A 23,313-nucleotide genomic window follows, 5' to 3' on the forward strand; every position below is an offset into this window, starting at 1 on the left:
GAGAGTGAGAACACGATGATGCAAATTTAAAATACATGAGAAAAAAATTCAATAACAGATTCTGGAAATAAAATCAGAGAAATGTAGACTATATATATGTATCCACAAATTTAAGTTAGAAAGAATGGTTTAAAAATTCAGAATCTATTCAAGGGGACTAAAATATGAAACATGGCATTTTAAGTAAGAGAAAAAAGAGGGAGAAAATTACCAAAGAGAAATAGACAAGAATAATAAGTGGAATGAAGGCATGGGTCTTCAGATGGGGAAGGCTTAATAAGACTGTCTTCAAGAACCATCTATGTCATGTACAGCAGGAGTACAGATTGAACTTCAGAATCTGAAAGCTAGCATACCAAAGACATCAAAGCTACAAGGAAAAATTATTTCCACTATAGAATTCTGTACCCAGTTGTATCAATCAAGTATAATGGGTAAATAATGACATTTTAAGCTATAAGGACTGAAATACGTATATGCTGAGCCTTTATCCTTAGGCCCTTTCCACGTGAGGTGTTAAACCAAAATGAGGTAAATCAAGAAAACAATAGATACAGGATGCAGGGAAAGGCAGCTCATTAAGGGATACTGGCAAAGTTAATACCCAGGATAATGAGGAAGACAGACAGACAACAGAAAACAACAGGGTGAATTGGATCCAAAGAATCAAGGACTCCTCATGAAAGATCTGAGGGAGAGGGGATAAGGTAATTCATAGACAAAGTAAAATGTGTGGTAAGAATTTTTATACATTTGAAAGGAAGTGAGCAAACCAATTTGGCAATATTTAAACCCAGAAAAAGCAAAGGGAGATCAGGAATTGAAAATGCCTAGGGGTGTAGCTCAGTGGTAGAGCACTTGCCTGGCATGTTTAAGGTCCTGGGTTTGATCCCCAGCACTGCCAAAAACAAACAGACAAAACCCCCAAACTTTTCAGTACTTTAATTGTTAACATTTGCATCATTACAATCATGGAATCACTATCTAGTGGTTTACCTAGAAAATGGAGAAAGGTAAGGTAAAAGTTGTAACTATGGAGGAGGGAGTAGAGTGAGTATATGGTTGAGTAGAGTATTGACAAATGAAGTTATCACCTACCTTGCCCACAAGAAGCAGATCATCTATAAAGCTGGTGAATCAGGAAATGACAGGAGAAGAACTGTGGAGCTAAAAACCCTGAGCACAGCTACGAAAGTTGCTGATGGTTACATTCGGAATGTAGAACTCAGGGGACAGAAATGAGACTTTTTTCCCAAGTATAATACTTTGTTTTCATTGTGTTCGTTTTGTTTTACCTCTATGCACAGATTGCAATATAATTAATTCTAAAATAAGCTAAAACTAATAATAATATTAGCTAGGGCATGGGGTGATCAGTTTGTGTTGCTCCCAAGGTACAGCCTGGATCTGACTAGGAGGGTTGGGCAGAAGAAAAGAGTTCAGAAGACCCCATCTCTTAGCCATGTTTGCTGGACTTTATCTTTCATATCACAGAGTTGGGGACAGGATGAGAAATGCTGATGGCCTCAGAGAGCGCATGACTGTGGTGCAAGCGAGTGTAGGGAGGAGCCCTGTCCTGGGTCACACCAGCCTGGACTGGAGTTTCTGTCTGAGACAGCAGGAAGAGAGGATGGAAAATGCAGAGCTTAGCTCAAATACCATTCTGTTCTTAGCAAGTTTCAGTTTATTCTCTGTAAGAAATGTTTTTTTCAGCTACTGTATGCTCTCAGAACCATTTCTAGAGATGTAAATGGCTGTTTTTAACTGTCATTTTCATTGGTTTTATTGGAAAGCAGGTTAGCAGAGTTCCTTATACTGTTTGCCAGAAATGGCCAGCTCTTGATTTTAAACAAACACCCGCACTTCTCTGAGACTTGGTCTCCTTTTCTTTAAAATGAAGATAATACTGCCTAGTGTTCAAACTTTTTTTGTAAATATCAAATGAAATAAAAAGTGTTTAACATAATTTTCTTATACAGAAGGGATATTTTAAAGGCAGCTGTTACCATTTTTAATCAAATATGATCACCTGTGTCTTACACCTATTCATCCCAGCAAACGTCTGTTGAGAGCTGGTTGTATGAGCTATTTCCAGAAGGTAGAACCTAAGGAGCTGTGTTCATAGGACTTAGATTTTTATGGTAGAGATAGATGATGGTGAAAATACAAAATAGTAACAGGACATAGTAAGCATGACTATCAAGAGTAAGACAGGTTAAGGGCAAGAAAGTGACTGAGGCTGGCAAACTTAGATGCCAAATGTCCCATTTTCTCCATTCAAACAGCAAGCTGTTCTTCACTTTCTGAATTTTGGCATCCAAACACTTTTTTCTTCAGAAGTGGAACAAAAATCTTTCATCAACTTGTGAATCCCAGTTTTGTACCTTGAAAATATGGGTATGGATATACATATGTATATGTGTTTATATGCATACATCTGTGTACATATATATACATATGTGTACATATGCTTACATACATTATGGCTGCACACATACACATGTGTGTATATTTGTGATGAAGGCTAAATTTCCACAGCAGTTCTTAATCCCAACAACCTTTAGATATGGTTTCTACTCTTGTGAACTCAAGCCTGCCTAAAAATGTGAGGCAGGCTAATAAACTCTTTGGTTGCTTTTAATTCTGTACTTCTGTAACATAAAATTTTCTCTCTCCCTCTCCTTCTCTCTCCTCTCTCTCTCTCTCTCTCTCTCTCTCTCTCTTTCTCTGAATTCTCAGGGAAAGTGAGGAAGAGATTAATTAGATCACAGACCTTAAAAGTCCTGCGAATTACTACTAGAATTAAAATGTTACAGATGTCAGAATTTGTTTTCTGGATAGTAACTTTTAAAAAGAGAGGAAATAAAAGATGCAATCTAGATTACATAGGAGAACTAATTACTAGATTGCTTTCTGCGCACTAGCATTTTCTCACACAGTAGCTTCTCTTTTGACTGTTCACTATAAATCACAAACACCAAGACAGTCAAGTGTCACATCATCAGAGTCTGTGGTAATCGTTAGGATGTTCACCCTGTCTTCAAGGAACTTGTATTATGGCAGACACAGTGAAACGACTATGGGAACACCATAATGTAATGTTCACACCCCAGACCGTCAGCATGGGGCTGGTGTTCATGTGAGGTTGGCACTGCAGCTGCTCTGCCTACTTCTCTTTGTCTCAACAAGAACCTGGAGAATTTAAAGGGCAAGGATTTTTTCTTGGCTGTCTGGTACAACTCAGAGAGATCTGAGGCTGCATTCTGCTTTTGATGGGATCACCCAGGAAGTGAAAGGGAAATAAGAAAATACTTGCTGGAAGATGTGAATAAATGGTCTGAGAGCAAAGAAGGGAGGTTCAGAGTAGAGTTGAGGAATAACATGGAGGTGAAGGATGTCCAGGAATTGTAAATCTGGGGAGTTATAAGAAAGAAACACAGAAACAGAGCAAAGAACTATGAATGAGGCAGACAATACAATTCCTTTGCAAGTAACTAGATAAATGGGGATGCAATGAATTACCATGAGTGAAAAAGAGTATTGCATTCCACATACAAAACTGACAAATGAACTTCCTGCAGTGATGGAAGTGCTCTGTATCTACACTGTCCAAAACAAGAGCAGCTAGTTGCCTGTGACCTTGACTGAAGCAAGAGCTAATGACCAACCATGACTTGTCCAAAACAAGAGTCATTGGCTGCTAAGACCACGTCTAAAACAAGAGCTACTGGCCATCTATGACCTTGTTCAAAACAAGAACCACTAGCTTCCTATGATCTTGTCCAAAAGAAGAATCACTAGCCACCTATGATCTTGAGCACTTGAAAAATGACTATTTTACCTGAGAAAGTGAATGCTATCAAGTACTTGATTTTGCCTAATTTTAAATAACCACATTCAGCTAATGACAATGACTTTAGACATTACTGTGTACAGACTTAGAAAAGCAAAGCATGGAGACCAATGGGCAAGGTGGTCTGCTGCTGTCCCCTGAGGAGCATTAAGTGCAGGAGTGACCTCTCATCTCCTCTCCAACCTTTGTACCTTGCTCTGTCTGCTCTTCCCCTCCACAGGCACAGAGGCATGGAGACTGGGAGCTCGCCTTATCCAGGCAGTGGGGAGTGAGTAGCGGGCAGGCTGTTGGCAATGTTAAGCTCCTGTTAACCATGTGCTGCTGATACCTTCACACTTTTATTCTGTGTTCACACTGCTTCTTTTGCCAGTGTCCTTCAAGCTTCAACACAGAGCAGCAACTCCAGAGTTTGGTCCACAGAACCTTGGGGGTTCCCAGGATTCTCACAGGGAATCCACTAGATCAAAACTATTTTCAAAATATACAATGACAATATTTGACTTTTTTTGACCTGTGCTGATATTTGCATGGATTTTACAGAAGCAATGGTAGATAAAACAGCCCCAATCTTGATTTAAAAAAAATAAGGCAATTTTATTCAAGAATTTCTTCAATTAGGGAATAAAGCTACTAATCTTGTTAAATTTACTAGATAATAAAATATAAAAAGTAAATATTAAAAAATAAATTTAAAATAATGAGTAAGAAAATTTAATTTTATTAAATCTTTTTTTGGATGTACTGATGTTTTCAATTCAGGGCCTCTCACTTACTAAGCAGGTGCTCTAGCACTAGAGCCACACCCTAACCCTTTTTTTGCATTTATTTATTTTTGGGGTAAGGGCTTACATGTTTGCTGAGGACAAGCCTTGGACCAAGATCTCTCTCTTACTTATGCCTCCCATGTATAAGTGCACAGACATGCACCACCACACCCACCTTGTTTGTTGAGATGTAGCCCCACTAACTTATTCCTTGAACTGACTTTGAACCACAATCCTCCCAGTCTCTGTGTCTTGAGTATCTGGGACTACACATGAGCACCACCATGCTGGGCCCAATGTTTTAAAATCTTGATTGATGATATATATCACTGAGGATAAAATTTGAGCTTTGACGTGAAGAGTTGAGTTGTGAAACTCACTTTCCATTGTGAGCTTGGCTATTTCTCAAGACTTAAAGACTTCTGAAAATGTTGGTGGTGGCATTAACAAATGTGATTCTTTCATGCTGTGTGATAAAATATTTCAAAATCTGAAAGATCTGAGTATCTCCATGAACAAACTCTCTCCAAATGAACAATGCACAGTGATTCATGGGTAAAATATCAAAATGTAGGACAAGACAGTGGATTTTAATGAAATAGGGTAAAAAAAACTTACTGAACCATGTCACAACACACATTACAACTAATCTGTAAGAATTTACACCTTTAGTATAATACCAAAACCACTATTTGTCATTACCTGAAAAGGTCATTAGAATCATTTTCCCTGTTCAATGACACATCTGTAAGAGGCGGAGTTCTCACACCATATGTCAATCAATCGGGTCCATATCCTACAGCGTCATAATGGCGCCCAGGCACAGGACACCTGCAGAGTTCTATATTAAAGACACTTATAAAATTATGAACCTATGGAAGTTTTCAAACTCTTCCTAATGATTCTAATGAAGTATGTGTTTGATAAAGAGAAGTATATTTTATATTAGCATGCAATAACTTTTATGTGCTTTGTTATATATACATATTTATAATATATGTGTGTGTGTGTGTGTGTGTGTGTGTGTGTATAGATTAATATTATCCCCATAAACAAAGGCTCATTGGTGTCCTCTGCTATTTTAGGAGCATAAACGTATCCTGAGACAAAAAATTTTGGGAAGCATTTGTCTAGAAAAGCCTCAGATTCTTTAAGATCTCAGCCTTTGAAACTGCTTTTCCTTCCATCCAAGTACTAAGCAGGCCCAACCTTGCTTAGCTTCTGAGATCAGACGAGATCGGGTGCATTCAGTTGTAGACCAGTTGAAATCACCATAAAAAGGGGACTAAGGCAGAAAAAGAAAAATAGACAAGAAGAACCAGTTTGGGTTATAATACATATATACATGGGAATGTCACAAGGAAACTCCCTGTAGAGCTATCTTAAACAAACAAAAATATCATTTTTTTTCTTTTACAAAATCAGAGAGCAAGAAAGCAGAACAGGTTATGTCTGGGGGGGTGACACCAGTGGAAGGGGGGAGGAGGTGGGGAAAGGGTGTGGGAGGGTGACTATGGTGCAAATACTGTGTACACATGTATGTAAATGGAAGAATGAGACCTGTTGACACTATTCCAGGAATGGGGAGAGAGGATAAAGGAGAACAGTGGAGGGAGTGAATTCAAGTTTGATATATTTGATGTATTGTAAGAACTTCTGTAAATGCCACAATGTATCCCCAGCACAACAATTAAAAAAAAAAAGAAAAACAACAAAACAAACAAAAAATATTTTTCCTGACACACTCTGGTTTGCATTGGTGTGTCAATTTGTATAAATATTCTTTTGAATGTGTTTATATTACATGAGAGAGAAACAAAGGCAGAGACAGACAGGCACACAGGTGAAGTTAAACAATGATGCTCTGTATGCAGTGGAAACAACAGGATGAGTGTGGACAAAAATAAAGCAGCCAGAAGTTAGGGAAAGTGAAAATTAGAAGAACAAACTGGAACATGGGAGAGAGCGCATAAGCCAGATTTTAAGAATGCTGGTTGTGAAGAAAAGTCAAGGTAAAAAACTAATCACAAAAAGGTGAACTTGCATTTTCCTATCTGCTCAGAGAGAGTTTAGTGTTGATAAAAAGTTCAGCTTCGGTGAAATGAAACTGAACAGGCAATGCTGTGGTTCACGTATTTGGTCTCCTGAATTCACATGTTAAAGTCCTAATCCACAAGGTTCTGCTGTTAGGAGGTGATTAGAGACTCCTGTCCCCTTCTACCATACCAGGATAGTACTAGAACGTGCCACTTAGGAAACAGAATGTGGATCCCAACCAAACTCAGCCCATCAGTGCCTTGCTGGTAGACTTCTCAGTCTCTACAAGTGAGAGAAATAAATCTGTCATTATTGAGCCTCCTAGTTGACGGCAATTGTTATAGTCACTCAAATATACTAAGGTAATGAGAGATATCCTGTTCAATGAGGTCATCCTCCGCCATAAAAAAAGGAAACACCCTATACTCAGAGACAAAAAAGAGGGGGACTTGGAGCCATGGCTGTCATGGCCATGAGGCACCCACAGACAGCCAATCAAATGTCTTGTTGAGCATCAGAGGAAGTGGGATCATGATCAGATAGCTCAGAAGTCCATTAAAACTCTTCTCACAATTTTTGGCTGTTTCCATCATGCAGAACAGAGTCAGAGTTACTTAGACTGAATGTAAGCTTCAGAATTCAGAGAGACAAAGCCATCAAGAGAGAGCCAGAGAGCATTTGTAGGCCCGCAAAGGACTCTTTTATGAGAATGTTGCTGGAGATTTACTTGTTTGCTTTGGTTGACTCATTTGATTGCCTAATTAGTATAAGGCAAATTATATTAATAATTTCCTCTGGCAAATATAATTGGTGTATGTTACAATCTTTGCTGTCTGGCAATTGTCTAATTTAATTAAGAACACTGAGCAATCTTATTAATTATGGATCCATTACTATTCTTTTATGAAGAATAAGGGAGACTTTAGGGTGAAAGACAACTCAAGAATTCACTATAGGAAGAGAAAGCATTGAAGGCATCATGGGAGCTGTTTCAACAGAATTGCCCTCAAGTAGCCTTGAGGGAGGTCTAGCAGTTAGCATGAATTATACCCTTTTACAATATTTATATGCTGTATCTCATGAATTTATTAGCATTTGTTCTTGCTTGTTTGGAAAAGGAACTGATGTTTGAGTTTTATATTGTTACTCAAAAAATGGTCATTTAATTCTTCTCACAATTAATTAGCTGTTAATTCCCTCAGCAAGCCTTCTTTGATTTCCCAAGGGCAGTTAGGTGTATTTCTGAACATTATACCACTTTTCAGAATCCTCAAATGATGTAAGTACTTATCACTTGTCTGCATTTCTCAGACAAAATTTTTCTAAAAGTCAAGTACCTTCAGTGTTAGACATAGGACCTGGAAAATACCAAGTAATTAGTAAATCTTTCAATCAGATTTAACACACCCATAAATAAAAGGTCACAATAGCTTTAGCTTAAAGTGATTATTCCAACCTAAATAAAAGAACAGAGTGAGACGCAGCAACAGGTCTCAGCATTTATATTTTCTGGTGCAAACCTAGTCTCCCTATATCATGTGGCTCCAAGAGGTTTTGAACTAAGGTTTACACAGATGACCAATAAGTCTATAATCCTGTGTCACGGTGTACACACTTTGAGTCATGTGTTACCTAACACAGTGTAAAAATTTCTTCTTGAGTATGTGAAACAATTTGATAGACTTCATCCTAATTAGGGAAAAAAAAGGCTCCCCTGGACAAAGACTTCATGGGGCCATAGAGAATTCTCCTGCCTCTCTCTTTGGATATTTCTTTAAATTAGAAACAAAATTCACCTAGTTCTGTCTTAGAAACTTTCAGTTATTTCTGGGAAATCTGAAGTGATGGTTTTGAATATGAAATGCTGCCATAGGAACATCATTCAATGAGATGAAAGAACATACACAATCGAGTCTCCTTGCCTTCCAACTTTTCCACCTTGTAGCTTTATACACTGGAGGCAAATGTTGAAGGGTCTTATAGATAATTTGAAAAACGAGAACTTAATTTAGGTAGAATACATTTCTAATAAGTCTTCCTTCTCATGTATTTTGCATATTGCTAAGGCGAGCTCATCTTTTATACCTCATTTGCAGTAGAACGTTCTTGGGGAGAACCTTCTTGCCCCCTCATCATGATTCAACTTTCCTCTGTCATCTCATCTCATAATATTAGATCATTTTTCTTGGATTGTATTATACCCATAATTTATTATGCAATATTTATCTTTTATATCAGAGTATCATTTTCATGAAGGGTAAGAAAAATGTGTGTCTTACTCATGGAAACACTCTCACCTTCACACAATGCTTTGTACAAGGTTGACGTGTCACAAACTCTTGGTGAATGAAGTCAAATGAGAACATGTGGGTGAATTCATGTGTAAAACATAAATGGTCCAAAAAGCAAATTATATTAGATCTTCAGATAGTAGGAAAAAAATTCATGGAATTATTTACTAGAGTGATAGGAGAGGTGAGGAGATGATAAGGCAAATCAGAGGTTATTAATAGAGGGAAACATGACTACCCTATGCAAAAAGAAGACATGGTGACACCAGATCTAGAAGTTGGGCCACTCAGAGGAGCTAAACCTTATCCAGTAACAGTCAGGTCCTACAGATGGGGGCTGTTCAGTGTACGCTGAGGAGAAACGGCCACAGCCAAAGATCTTCCCATGATGTCTAACTCCCTTCCACTCCCTGACAAGAAAAGAAATACTCTGATTTCTCTCTTACTCCCACCTTCCATTGGCAAAGTTGCCCAAAGGCCAGTGGTAAGAGAAATTGGATAGCAGGAAAATGTAGAACAGAGTGAGGGGAAAAGCAAGATAAGAATTACTGAAGTCACAAACAAATGGCTAGCATAGCTGCAGCCTAGGACCAATAGTATGCAAAAATAATTCAGCATAGATAAATTCAGTGCAGATGCTTTTCTGGCATTGCTATTTCAAAAGATGGATAAAAATACTTCTTTCAAAATTGAACATGTTATACAGGCATTAAATCTATGCATGCTCTAAAGACATTACTGCAAGGTACTTGGGAAAACATATCTCCAGTAATGAGGACGAGGGATAATATCCCTAGACAAAAGAGAAATGGGGGAGCACGTAACCATTTCTGGCACGTGGACTGTATAAGGCCACTAGAAACACCAACTGTTAAAAGGCGAAGATTAGCTTTTACATGAGTGGGAAACATTTATAGCTTCTGGAATATAGAAATGTGTGATCATAAAAGATCTTGTGTTTTCTGACATCAACTTTACGATCTAAGTAATAGGTTTGCAACATCAGAAAAAACATTCCAGACCTTTGGTTCATGTTTTCATTACTAAAGAGCAGAATGAGACAGAAAAACAGAGCCAATTCTATAAACATGGAGGTTTCAATGAGCCTTCTCTGTCTCTAGAATAAAATGTTACATGGATAAGGAGGTTGTGTCCCAACTGTTGAAGAATTATATGTTTGTATTTCTGATATTTCTGGTGGAAGGTACCCAAGAAAGAGGAAAAATTACAGATGATGGGTTAGTTTTGTCTCCTGATGCAAACTCCTATGAAAAAAGCAATACAAGATTGATTTGAACTTGTATTATTCAGATAATCTAGTGGTGAACTTCAAATTTTCTGAACACTTGATGCAAGGCCATTATGTGAGTGACCGAATATGTGAAATATTGCACATATTGGAAAATTTCTTAAGAGATGATCAAGTAAAATGTCTTCTTTATAGAGTTGAAAAGTTGAAACCAAGAAAGGAAAAACTTCTTCCAGTTGCAGATAGTGACAGATAATAAATAGAATTCCTTTTCTTGACTCAGAGAGTAGTTAAAACTACTCAGAGAATAGTCCATCATAGTTGGTATTAATTCCAGAACTTTGCACTTCCTCCTGTGTGACCATGCACAATTAAGTTCTTTTGTCTCAGCTTTCTCCTCTGTACATAGGATCAACACAGTACCTAACTCATTGGAGGCTTTTAGTGATGAAATGAGCTGGTGTCCATCACACACTGAGCAGGGGACATAGATACCAGCTTATCCCCTCTGTAACATTCCCTGACTTTCTATCAAGCAGTGATAAGCGATCATTTGAGTTGAAGGGATGGTGTAAGTCCCTGTGGTGACTGAGAGGAGGAATCAGATATCAGTCACATATTTATGGTAGATATCGTCATACTCTCTGATATCACCATGGAGTTTTTCTTCCCCTGACGCTCTTAATTTATTGTTCTATAATTACTTCTGTTAACTATAATGAGAAGATCACTCAACAGCAAACTGACCATTGGAATCTGCAATCTATTTATACACAGAATTTTGTAATTTTGTAAACATGGAGATGGAAGGAAGCAAGAGGGACTGTGTTCCTCAGCTAGGTGTGGACATGGCGGGGGTGGCCATTCTTGGCCACATTGGTAACCCAAAACCAACAGGAAAATTGTGTTTAGTTGGATGCTTTGTACATAATTGTGGCTCATGAATTTCTGTTCTAATACACTAGATAAAAAGGTATGCAGTTATATGTGCCAGGTGTGATTTTTCTGAAAGTCAAGGCAAAACATACCAAGGACGTTTCAAATACTTAGGATTTAAGACACATGTAATCAGTTACATCAGTAGTCATCCAAAGACAAAGGTGAGGTAGTCCACGAAGTTATCACTATGAAGGTGTTAACAGAGTGACTACAAAGAGGTGAGGAAGTAAATCTTACAACTACGGAAACAAAAAAAACAAAACAAAACAAAATTTTGGTCATAAGCCATAAGGAATAGCAAGTAGGGGCAATGTGAGTGAGGAGAAGAGTAGTGGGAGATAAAATCCAAAAAATGGTGGTGTACAGGCCTGCATGTGGACTTGTAGGCATTTTAGTGTAACAGGGGGACTTCGAATTTGGTGCTGGCTGCTTAGCACCACCAAAAGAGAAAACATCAGTCTCTCTTAACTACTCTCTTAACTATCAATTTAAAGCCAAGTAAAATTTTGAGACTATAGCAGTATTCAAAGAAATTCCCCCTCTCCTGTGGCAAGAAAGCTGATTTTGTTGAAAAGTAGGCTGACGGAGACTTGCAAGACAGTGGTGAAGCTTAGGAAGAGTGAATTCATGCTTAAATTTCTCCCTATGGGAGACATCCTAGACAAACAAGTATTTTCCCTGAACCCACTGCATGGCAGGAGAAAGGAAGGCATGAAAAGCATTTGGTCAGGCTGAAAACAGATTGCACAGTGTGTTTGATTTCATTAATTCAAAGTCTTGCCCTGGTGATGTCACCGATGGACCCTGTTACCCACTACCTGCCATCCAGTACACATCAAGAGGTGGCAGAATAATTTCACCAAAAGGTGATTTAGGACCCCCATTTTATTTTCATAATGTTATTATTTATTTTTACAAAATTAAAAAATAGTGACATATAATGTCAAAATTGTTCATTTTATAATACTCAATTCATCCATAGATTTAGTGAAACACTATATATCACAACACTCTTTAAACTTAGACATAAGAAATAATATATATCCTCAAAGTTATCAGTGGTTGCTTGTAGTTATTGCTATCCATGCAGTGATTTCTAAGTCGTTATAAACCTGAGTCAGGAGCAAAATGAATCCAATGGTAATGTTACTGAGGAATTTGGTAGGCAATGTGGTGGTCACTGACAGTGAACTTGGCCCTAAGTCACCTGTCACTTGCTATTGAGGAGAAGCTGCTGCTAGTCATGCACCAGTATTTGTCACTGAAGCCATGAATTTCCTCTGCTGAGCAGCTCAGAGGTAGCAGCAGTGCTGCCGACTGCTAAGAAAAACGAAGGAGGAAAGGAAGGCAGGCAGGAGAGAGGGAAGGAGAGAAGAAGGGAGGAAGGGAAGAGAAAATGGGCCAAATAATATGTTTAGAAACTAAAATGAAAGAGGTGAGATTCTTTTCAGAGTAGAACATCTCATATTTAATATTAGGATTATGTAAAAGCTAGGGCAGGTAGAGTTTCCAGAATTTTTGGCTATCGAAGCTGCTAAAATCTACTTTGAAAAACACAACTATAGAGTTATTTGCTTAATAAAGAATTCTGGAAAGCAGCCAAATTCTGGAATGGTAGAAGTAGCAGGTTCCTTGATGCATAGAGAATATCAATGCAAACAGATACAAGAATAATGATGGCCAGCATTTATTCAGCAATTCACAGATTATGAATGGTTCCACATAATTATTTCCTCTGATTCACAATTCACTTTTGCAATTGTGCCCACATTCGCAGATAAAGAAATAAGTGAAGTTCAATGTCCCCATCACATAGGTATTGTCAGCATCCATGACAATAGCTTGCGGCAAACCTAAGGTTGTTCAGGTTCCAGTCCACTGACCTGCTCCTTGATTGTTTAGAGACAGTAGACTAAAGTGACACTTTTCTTTCAAAGTTCTTTAGAAGTTCAAAATAAGTAATGAAGACTTTTCCTCTGGTAGGCATGACATACCTTCAACATAGTGGCATAAAGGTAATGGGACCACCCTGTAGGGGCTTTTAGTAATCTGGGCAGCTGGTGAGCTTGACATTTATGAAGTCAGGGATGCTAAATTCCATTATCTGTGACAAAGACTTGCAGCATTTCAAGTGTCCCGCAAAACTATTACTTTAGTGCTAATCATAAAGAAAATACTGCCCTTGTGCATGTTAATATTAAAAAGTTTTACAAAACTTTTCTGAAATACTAAGTATTTAGGTGATGGTCATTATGATGGACTTCTACTGGGAAATAAAGTCCTTATCTTCAAATAATTTCACATATCCTCCCTCTACATTATAGCATTTACAAATGCATGCCCAGTTAAAAAATAATTTCCATTGGGAAAGCAATTGAAAACTGAGGCAGGCTAAGATAGGGAGAGACCAGGACTCCCATGACTTATTATATTTTAGATTGAAGAAATTATCTCTCTCTGAACCTCTCTTTCAATTGTAAAAAGATTTTAATAGCTGCCAAGGCTCCTTTTAATTACAAATATGCAAAGGTTGTTCACACCGCAGTCTCAACCACCACCCTAGCCAAAGGTACCTCCCAACCTTCTCCCCACTTAATGATTATTTGTGATTATTGGTGATCAAGAACCACCCAGATTGTTCCCCTCCCACAGGTTATCGAAGGTTCTAAAATCACCTGGCATTTACAGACAACGGAATTTTACCCAGCCACAAAGAAGAATGAAATTTTGTCATTCACAGGTAAATGGATGGAACTGGAGAACATCATCTTAAGTGAAGTTAGCCAGACTCAGATCGCCAAAAAACCGCTTGTTCTCATTTGTGAAATACAGACCTAACACAAATGCAGCAATATTATGAAACACTGATCACACTAAGGGGAGGCTGTGCACAAGAGGGGTAGGGAAACTAAGAACTTGAATATGGGAATGAATACAGAAATCTTAAACCACTGAAAAACCACCATAAAAAAGGGACTCAGGTAGAATGTAGCTATTTAGAGGAGATGAACCAATTGGGGGTATAACACATATATACATGGAAATACCACAAGAAAACTCCTTGTGTAGTTATCTTTATCTCAAACTAGCAAAAATGTCATGTTTTTCTTTTTATCTTTTCTCTTTTTTCTTCTGCAAAATCAGAGAACCTGAGAGTGGAACAGGTCCTGCTGGGGGTAGGGGCACCAGTGGAAGGGGAAGGTGGGGGGAAAGGGGGCAAGAGGTGCAAAAAATGTATACACATGCGTATAAGTGCAAAAATGATACCTGTAAAAACTAAACTAAAATTCATTTGACATAAACAAAAGAACCTGGAAACAGGAAGAGCCTCTCTCTGCTTCTGCCTCATAACCTGGCACAACACAATTGTTTGTAACTTTTTCCCTAACCTTTAATAAAACTTTATTATCATCCTTGCTATGTCTATATATTCTGCCTGGATGCATCCATGTGGGATATAAGAATCTGGATTTTCTGTTTATCAATGACTACAACAAAACATCTTGTAAGTATGTAAAAGAATATTTTAGAACTATTTGACAGAAGTAGAGCAAAATGTTATTAAAATAAAGAGATATAAGGGATCTGGTCAAATTTAATTAATGATAGATATTTAAAAATATTTTACTGGTTGCCATCACACACATACATATATTACAGTTTTGAAACATTATAAGAATCTATGTTGTGAAAAATTGCATACTTTAATACACACATGTACATCTATCTAATTGAAATTATTTTTTTAACTCGGCATGCATTTGTAAATGCCATAGTGGAGAGGGAGAATATGAGAAATTATTTGAAGACAAGGTCTTTATTCCCCAGTAGAAGTCCATCATAATGAGCATCACCTAAATACTTAGCATTTCAGAAAAGTTTTATAAAACTTTTTAATATCAACATGCACATATAGATAGATAAACCAAGTTATCAGTTGCTTCTCTTTTTCTGATGTTGTCTTTGGAGGTCTCATACAGATTTCTAAGGCCTCTAGAAATTGTGTTTCCTTTGGATCTTACGAAATTCTAGAGATTTTACTGAATGCCTCAAGATGCAGTTTTAAAATAGGAGAGATGGTTTTCCCAATGTCTCATTATTAAACAATGCTCCAAGCAGGGTCAGGTCAGGCAGAACAAGCATTCTCTTGACATGTTGATGTCTTCAGAGGGCCCATTGTGAGACCAAGCATCAGAAGGTCTGATTTTTCAGTCATTTGTAGATTCCACAATCTTGAATTATTCATGTAATTTTTCTGAGCTCAGTGTCTATATTAGTAAAAATAAAGAATTTAGCTTGTAGTATATCTAAGGATATTTATAGTCCTAAAGTTCTCAGATTAAAAAAAAACTTAATATAATTAATACTGTTCACTGGAGGTCAAACATAGTGAAATTTTGTGACATGACTACTCAGAGCTCCTAGTGTAATATACTGAATATTTTATTATTTCTAGACACAGTTTAACTACTCCAAGGAGAATGGTATATAGTTATTTGATTCCATAATCTATGGTGTGTGCATTTTGTTTATTTTTCCACCAATATGTATGACTACCAGATTATATATAATATTTATCATATTTAAAAGATATTAAAATGAACACTTGAAAATCACATAAATTCAAGCTCCTTTAAAAAATTTTTTATTATGATGTATTCATTATACAGGGGTGATTCATAGTGACAATTTTGAATAGGCTTATATTGTACATTGGTTAGATCTCCCCCACCGTCTCTACCCCTCAACCACCTCCCTGCTCCACTTAAAGCAACTGCAAGCGGTTTCTTCGACCTATTTTGTATAAGTATATGAAGTCCATCTACCATACACCCTTATCTTAATATCCTTTGTTTACCCTCCCCTTCCTACAAGTACCCTCCCACTTGTACCTAGTTAGCAGTCCTGTCTTTTATTATTAATATTTATAGACTCAAACTCTTAAACACAAACAACTTCTTAACTGATAAATTTAATTTGAGCACATGGCTGTTACTTCTTTCTCATTTCTCCACTCTAGCCTCACTATTCTGACCTGGTTTAGTTCCTTAGACTGTCTTCACAGCCCGCTAACTGCAACAGTCCCAATTGTGCAAGCTTCCCTCTCTCTCCTCCATTATGTCCTTCATAAGGACTTCAACATTTAACCCTACACCTTGTGCATTGCAAAACTCCAGATGCCCTCATTACATATTCACTCTGTACGCACTAGCCAACTTTCAAGCACCATCTCAAACCACATCTAGGAGACACACCATCTTCATGTGGTTCTGGAATTCTTTTGGAATGGGCAATACCTATTTTATGTAGCTTCAACTGTCATAAAAAAAAACAACCCTACCACAGTCTAGGTTGCATTACACAATACAGATTAATTTTCTCACAATTGTAGAGGATATAACACTGCAGATTAAGGCACAACCAATTTAGCTTGTGGTGAGGGTTCTCTCCCTGGCTTACACAGATGTCTTCTCAGGAGAGAATAGAAGAGGAAAGAGAAGAGAAGAGGAATGGAGATGAGAGGAGTGGAGATGAGAGGAGGAGAGAGGAGAGGAGAGAAGAGGACAGGAGAGGAGAGATTCCTCTTCTTGTGAGGCCAATAATCCCTTCATGAGGGCCCTATCTGCAAAAAATTCATCTAACTTTTACTATCTCTTAAAGCCCCCATCTCCAAGTAACATAACATAACATTGCAAGTAAAGGCTTCAACACATGGTTTTGCTTTGGGGGACAAAAGCATTCAATTCCTTTATGTATCTAAGGACTGGATTGAGTATCTGCCATAGCTCACTGTCTTTTGATGAGAAAGGGGCAGAAATAGCAAGTGACATGCTAGCTAAGTAGAATAATAGTATCATCTTGGACAAAAATGATTGCATCAAGATCCCTCAGCTAAGAATAGTGTCTAAGGACATACCCTTTAGCATGACATAGAGTGCCCTGAGTCCTCACTAGACTGCAGAGTTGGGCCAGGCATTTCATCCAGTTCCTGAAAAAGTAACTAAAACTACGTTCTATATCTGGCTACATACAGTGGATAACTGGCCAGAAATGTCTTTACATCTGAAGGCTAGAGTTTTCCTTAAGCAGAGAAAATAGTAGACACTCTTGGAAACTGTCCTCTCTCACTTAATCCTGGTACATGCTTATTTCTTGACATGGAAGAAAGAGACCCTAAAACTTCAAGACAGGAAATTCCATATGTCTACTAAAATTACCTGAATGTGTGAGTGATTGAATAGGACTTTTCATTGTCTTGGTGCATTTAGGCTGTTTTGAGTTCTGAATAATCAAGATTTTCTGAATTGTAGCTGAGTCACATCCCAAGGAAAAGCACTGTTAGGTTGTGTAGAGTAACAATTGGTCATGTGTTAGGAACACCATTCTGGCCATAGTTGTGAGAGTTGTGAAGTATTAAAAGTCCTAGGTTCTCTCCATGCCTGTTTCTTCAGTTCAAAGCCGAGAGGTGAAATGAGATTGGAACTACCATGTCAGCCTGGGCCCTAGGGTTTCAGGGTGGGTAATGACTCCTGAAAACTTGAGTGAAAGGGAACAGTTGAGCACTGCTTATACCCGTGGTGCTTGGTATCTGGAACCTGACCCCAAGATTAAAATGAATGAGGATTTAGTAACTCTCTAGGTGTGAGTAAAATAAATATGGCATCTTAGACTTGAGTGAAGCTAACTTGGAGAAGCAATAACAATTTTAAAATGCCCATCTATAAGTGCAAGGTAAAAGTGTGGTGTATAATTCAATCAAAAGCCTATATGGTGAATACAGGCTTTATTTATTTTCTCAGTGACACATGTCCTTTTTGGGGACATAATCAGCCACATTGCTATGCAACTTAATCCACATGGGGTGAATCACTATTCTTTCTTACCACTGGCTATTTATCTAAGCCTTACCACTGCTAATTCATATGGTATAAAAATGGTGTTGCTTCCTAAAAACACTTTACTTCCATATATTAGAAAAATATCATAACAAACAGAATTTGGTAGAATAATTCATTTTACTGCCACCTGCTGGAAAGTCATGGTATACAAATATATGATTTTCCTATGATCAGAATGGAAGGACAGAAGGTGTCTTACAAATGCATCCCAACCACATCAGGTGCCTGTGGTGTGTGTAATGACCTAAGATGGACTTATCAAAATCTGAAGAGCTTTCAATTATGACCTCTTCCTTTACTAGTTGCAAAACTGTGAAGATGTAAGTTTGGATTTACCAGTGACCAAGGTTCAACTGTTCCAACAGAAAGAAGTCAATTCACAAAGAAGGGTGGGAGAGGGTGAGACACAGAAATCAAAAAGAAATATTCCCGGGTGGGGGGAGAGGGAGAGAGTTGGAGGGGTAAAGGAGGGGGTGGGGGAATGGGGGAGAAATGACCCAAACATTGTATGCACATATGAATAAAATAAAAATTAAAAAAACAAAACAAAATTGGAGAAGTGGGCAGAACAGGTTCTGCCTGGAAGTGAGGAGGCTGGAGGTGGAGGTGCAAGGGGAAGGGGGGAAAGGTGGCCCAAACAATGTATACACATATGAATAAATAAACAAATGTTTTTAAAACTAAAAAAATATATATTCCCAATAGTCCTAGAATTTCAGGTCCAATCCTACCTGATAATATTCCTATCCATATCCTTTTGTGTTTTGTTGAGCAAAAATTCAGTTTCTGTCATGTAGATGAAAAGCCCCCCAACTAACATAGAGTGGGGATTATTTTAGTCCATTTTGCTATGACAAAATACCATAGCCTTATAAGCATAAGATATTTAGTTCTCCAAGTAATGGGAGATCAAAGTTCATGATCAAAATTCTGTACAATTGAGCGTTTCAGAGACAGCTGTCTTCTCTTTGTAAACTTAATTTATAGAAGTGGGGAAGGAGTTCTCTAAGGTCTCCTTTATAACATGAATCCTGCTTATGAGGACTCCTTCTTCATGATCTAATCACCTCTCAAAGGCCGCACCTCTAATGCCATCACCTTGGTGGCTTGTATTTTAATTCATAGGTTTTGGGATGACACAAACATTTAGACCATAGCAGAAGTTCAATGCAATGAACTGAATACAGTTAGGAAAGAGGATATGAAGAACTGTTTGAGGTATTATCACTGTACACTAGACTCTTGTGTACAATTATCTGCTTGTTCCTAGTGGAACAATGTCTTGCTAGACCTAGTGGTGTATAGAATAAGTTCTTGTATAGAGCAAGCATTTACAAAGAATTGCATTGAATTAATTTCAAAGCACAGAGAAAAGCACTTCATTCGTTCACTCATTTCAATGTCAGATATTTATTGAGAAGCTACTTTGAAGATATTACAATGCATATTTGTATTAAATATTTAGACAACATTTATTACTTTTTTACCAATACGCCTCTATTTTGCATAACTGTCATGCTAAAAGCAGATGATATGTAAAATGAAGACATTCTCCTGTATGGAGAATAGAAATAAGGGAAGTAATTAAACCAAGTGTGAGTCAATGAGAGGTTTTAATCTTGATTTGTTTCTCTCCAGAAGTGAAAACTGGACATGCCATTTAACAACAAGCCTTAGTTTTCTGGTCAAAAAGAGTCATTGCCAACAAAATGGGAGAAAAGGTTCTGATGACATTTTGTGCCTGTGATTTAAAAATTATGCCAGTGTATAGAATTTTCTCCTGAACGTTGATTCTTAGGGATCAATAGTAAAGGACTGTATAACCTCCCCCCCCATAAAATAAGAATATACCGATGAGTGTTTGTAACTGAAAAAGCAACCACTAGATGACCTCCCATAATCTCCCAGGTTTTTCTGCTATAAAACCTAGAGAGCCATGAACTGAGATAGCATTCTGGTATAGGATTACCTGGTTAAGTGAGTAAGACTCTTTTGTATTTAGGATCTGTTACCTTTTGTAACGTGTCTTGGGTGTGTGCTTATTTGCAAATAGCAGTAGTTCATAAACACTTATTTTATGCAGAGTCAGCAGAAGTTTTATTAGGTGTCACTTTTGCTGTGTGGACCTTATAATTTGACTCTAAAACACCATATATGCTAAAAGTGTAAGATGAGCTAAAGAAATGAAAGACTTTCATAAGGGTAATACAAAACTAGGAAGTAACTGGATTCGTTCACATCTCCCTATCATTCTATCCCTTTTCATTAATATTCCAACTCTTATAAATTTTTCTTTACAAACATTTTATGGGAACTTTAAGCAATCTGTAATGACTAAGAGATAGTAAAGCATAGATACCACTGCTGGGGGCCTACACGCTTTCTAAGTTTGGACCTAGAAACCAACATTGGCTTTTCCTTCTTTAGTTGACTTAATATTGTAAATATATATATATATATATACACATATGTATATATAATATATATACATTAAACATTAAACATGATGTTTTATATATATATATACACACACACACAATATCATATATATATGCATAAGAGAGAGAGCGACAGAGAGAGAGAGAGGTGACAGTCATTATTCTAGAGCACACTGTGACATGGAGAGGCTGGTGTGTCTCAGAGCAATGATGATGACTGGATTTTGAGCCAGGCCAGTGTGGTTAGGCCCAGCAGTGGATATCAAAGGAGAACATATTTTTGTTGTTTAATCTTTAGTAGAGGAAAGCTAGTGCAGCATAGACATTTCTTATGTCTCCACAGGACTAGTTTGTCTCTGGAGAGGACAATCACTTCCTTTTTTCCTCACCAGTATCCTTTATTAAAACCACTACACTGAGTTTTGTTCTAAAGTTCAGCTGTAAAAGATGGATGCTTTCTGTTTTTCCCTTACATTAGTGCCTACTTTTTCTGACCATTTGTCTTTTTTTTTCAGATATGAAATATGATCAATTTAATGACCCAAAATTCCCAGTGGCAATGTTTTTAAGCATGCTTTTTAATTAGTTTAGTTATAAAGAACCTGAAGAGATGAAAGAAGTTAAAGAAAGTCTATTCTCCCTAACTCAGAGAACTCAATCATATTTCTAATTTAGCACTTCCAATCCTGTCTTCTCTTTCCTCCTCTCCAGTTTGCTCACTGCAGACTCATTCTTGGGTTCTTTCTTATTTTCATTCTCTTGTAACCTTGTCTGTTTTCCACCTTTCTTCTTTTCCTTCTAAATTTCAGTGCATTTTCCAGTGCTGTGGCATATTTTTGACATTTCTAAATTTCTAAGTTTCCTGCTGTTGTCTTTCTTCCTCCAAATTCCAAATGCAACTTCCAAGAAATTTTTTAAAATTGAATTGAAGAGAGGGATGATTGTTAGGAGCGTCAGTAGCTGTGAAGAAAGGCTGACAAGATTTGCTCCGTGTTCAGAAGTACATGAGCAGCAAGGGATGGTGAGCCCAGCAAAGGCAAAACCAAAAGGAGAGCTCTATTAAGGGAAGGGTTTGGGGGAGGGCGAGCTCCAGAAAGCAAAGTGGAGCCAGCCTGCCAGGTCAGCAGCTAAAAGCCCCCAAATTTGTTACTAAAGAAATTAAAACTCTAACTAATGAGAATGGTGGGTTACCTACTGAGAACACTAAAGGTTTCCAATGAACGCCCCTCCCTGGACCCTTTGACAGAACAATCAGGAGTCACTTCCAATTTAGCACAAGACGAGAGAAAGACATACATTGATAGGAGAGAAGTTGGAGACAAACTCTTATCCATCCTTCCGCCCGCCCCAAATAAAGCCTTACACCAGCAAGGGTCACTGAAAGAGAAAGGACAGGTTGTCGCAGAAAGAAGTACAGTCAAGATGGGTCAGACCGTCTGGGGGATTTGGGATGTAGGGATTTAAAGTGAATACATCTGTATCATCTTTGCAGATTCAACAGCATTCGCCCACCTCCTTTAAGAATATGGGTTAAATCAGTCGCGTGGGTCCAGGGGATAGAGGGTCTCTGGTGTGCCTCCCCTACCTAGCCCTCTCTTTCAGAAAGTCCCTTTAATCGCAGGACACTGGGAGAATGGCTGGAGGTCTATAGATACCATTGGGTCCAAGATAAACATTAGGATCACTTACTGACCCTAACTCCAACTCCTCATCCTGTTGTGGTCCTTCCTTTCTAAACTGACCCACGACTTTGGGCGAGGTTAACAGAACCTTGGCTACAAGTAAGAACTGCGATGGCGGGGACTTTTTCAGAGCCCAGATGCTAGGAGGTCTGGGGGTGCTGGGGGTGGGGTTTGGCTGCTGCTGACGGTCCCCGCCGGGAGCGCGCTGGAGGAGGAGGAGGCGCAGGCGCGCTGCTCGCGTCCGCAGCCCAGAGGGAGCGAGAGCGAGCCAGCGAGTGAGCGAGCGAGCGAGAGAAAAAGAGAGGCGTCCCGGAGCCGGTGCCGGCGCGCGCCATGCGCGGGGCCCACGGAGCCGGTGGCCCGGCCCGGGGCGCGCGCTGAGCCTCCGGCCTCCCCGGCCTCCCGGCCTCCCGGCCTCCCGGCCTCCCCCGGCCTCGCCCCGCCGGCCAAGGATGTCCGCCCAGCCCGCCGCCAAAGTCAAGGTGAAGGAGCAGATAAAGATCATCGTGGAGGACCTGGAGCTGGTCCTGGGCGACCTAAAAGACGTGGCCAAAGAACTTAAAGAGGTGAGCTGTGCGCGGGCGGCCGGGGCCGACTTTCCAAACTCCAGGGACCCCACGGGGATCCCGCGGCTCCACAGCGGCCGGTGCACTTTGTTAATGGGAAGCGATCAACTGGTGCACTGATCTATGCGTGCCTCGGTCCGCGTACACTCGGGAAGAGGTTAACGGGGGTGTGGCGACCCCGGCGACTGCGGGACGCGCCTCTTCTGCCAGGTCCCCACGTTAGGGTCCCTGGGCAAAACGGCTTCTCGCCAGGTAGCACCCCTAAATCTAGTTGGGGGGCCCTGGAGGGATGTGTGTGTGTGGTGACTTGGGTCCCCTCCCCCCTCCCAGCCCCGCAAGAACAGCGACCTGTGCTGCTGGCAGGAGAACCCAGTTCGGGGGCCGCCAGAGACAAGGGAATTTGTCACTTTCCAATCCCTGTAGCGTCCCCTCCTCCTCTCTGAACGCCTTTCCCTGTGTTTTTGGGCCTTTGGGCCAGAGATCTCCCTTACTTCCTCCTTTCCTCCCTCCCTCCCTCCCTTCATCCATCCTGTCCCGCTTGGCATTGAACCTGCGGAGCGCTGAGTGCAAGTGTGTGTGTGTGTGTGTGTGTGTG

At 39.1% G+C, this 23,313-nt stretch overlaps 1 protein-coding gene across 6 annotated transcripts in view; it reads left to right on the top strand.

Annotated features, from left to right (window-relative positions):
• Positions 1–22,514: 22,514 nt before the first annotated feature.
• The window catches only part of LOC109676573 (protein Largen), a 218,894-nt gene continuing 218,095 nt past the window's right edge, over positions 22,515–23,313 (top strand). For 2 of the 6 annotated variants that reach the window (XR_012442443.1, XM_074057030.1), the window contains exon 1: positions 22,515–22,718. Coding sequence is in view for 1 of the 6 variants with exons in the window: in XM_074057030.1 (XP_073913131.1) it covers positions 22,605–22,718 (114 nt within the window). In the remaining 5 variants the exon portion in view is untranslated. The remainder of the gene's footprint in view (positions 22,719–23,313) is intronic. The other 4 variants (XM_074057033.1, XM_074057031.1, XR_012442444.1 and 1 more) reach the window with 3 other exon arrangements.

Source organism: Castor canadensis, chromosome 16, assembly GCF_047511655.1.
Source record: "Castor canadensis chromosome 16, mCasCan1.hap1v2, whole genome shotgun sequence".
In the NCBI taxonomy this organism is placed as follows: domain Eukaryota; kingdom Metazoa; phylum Chordata; class Mammalia; order Rodentia; family Castoridae; genus Castor; species Castor canadensis.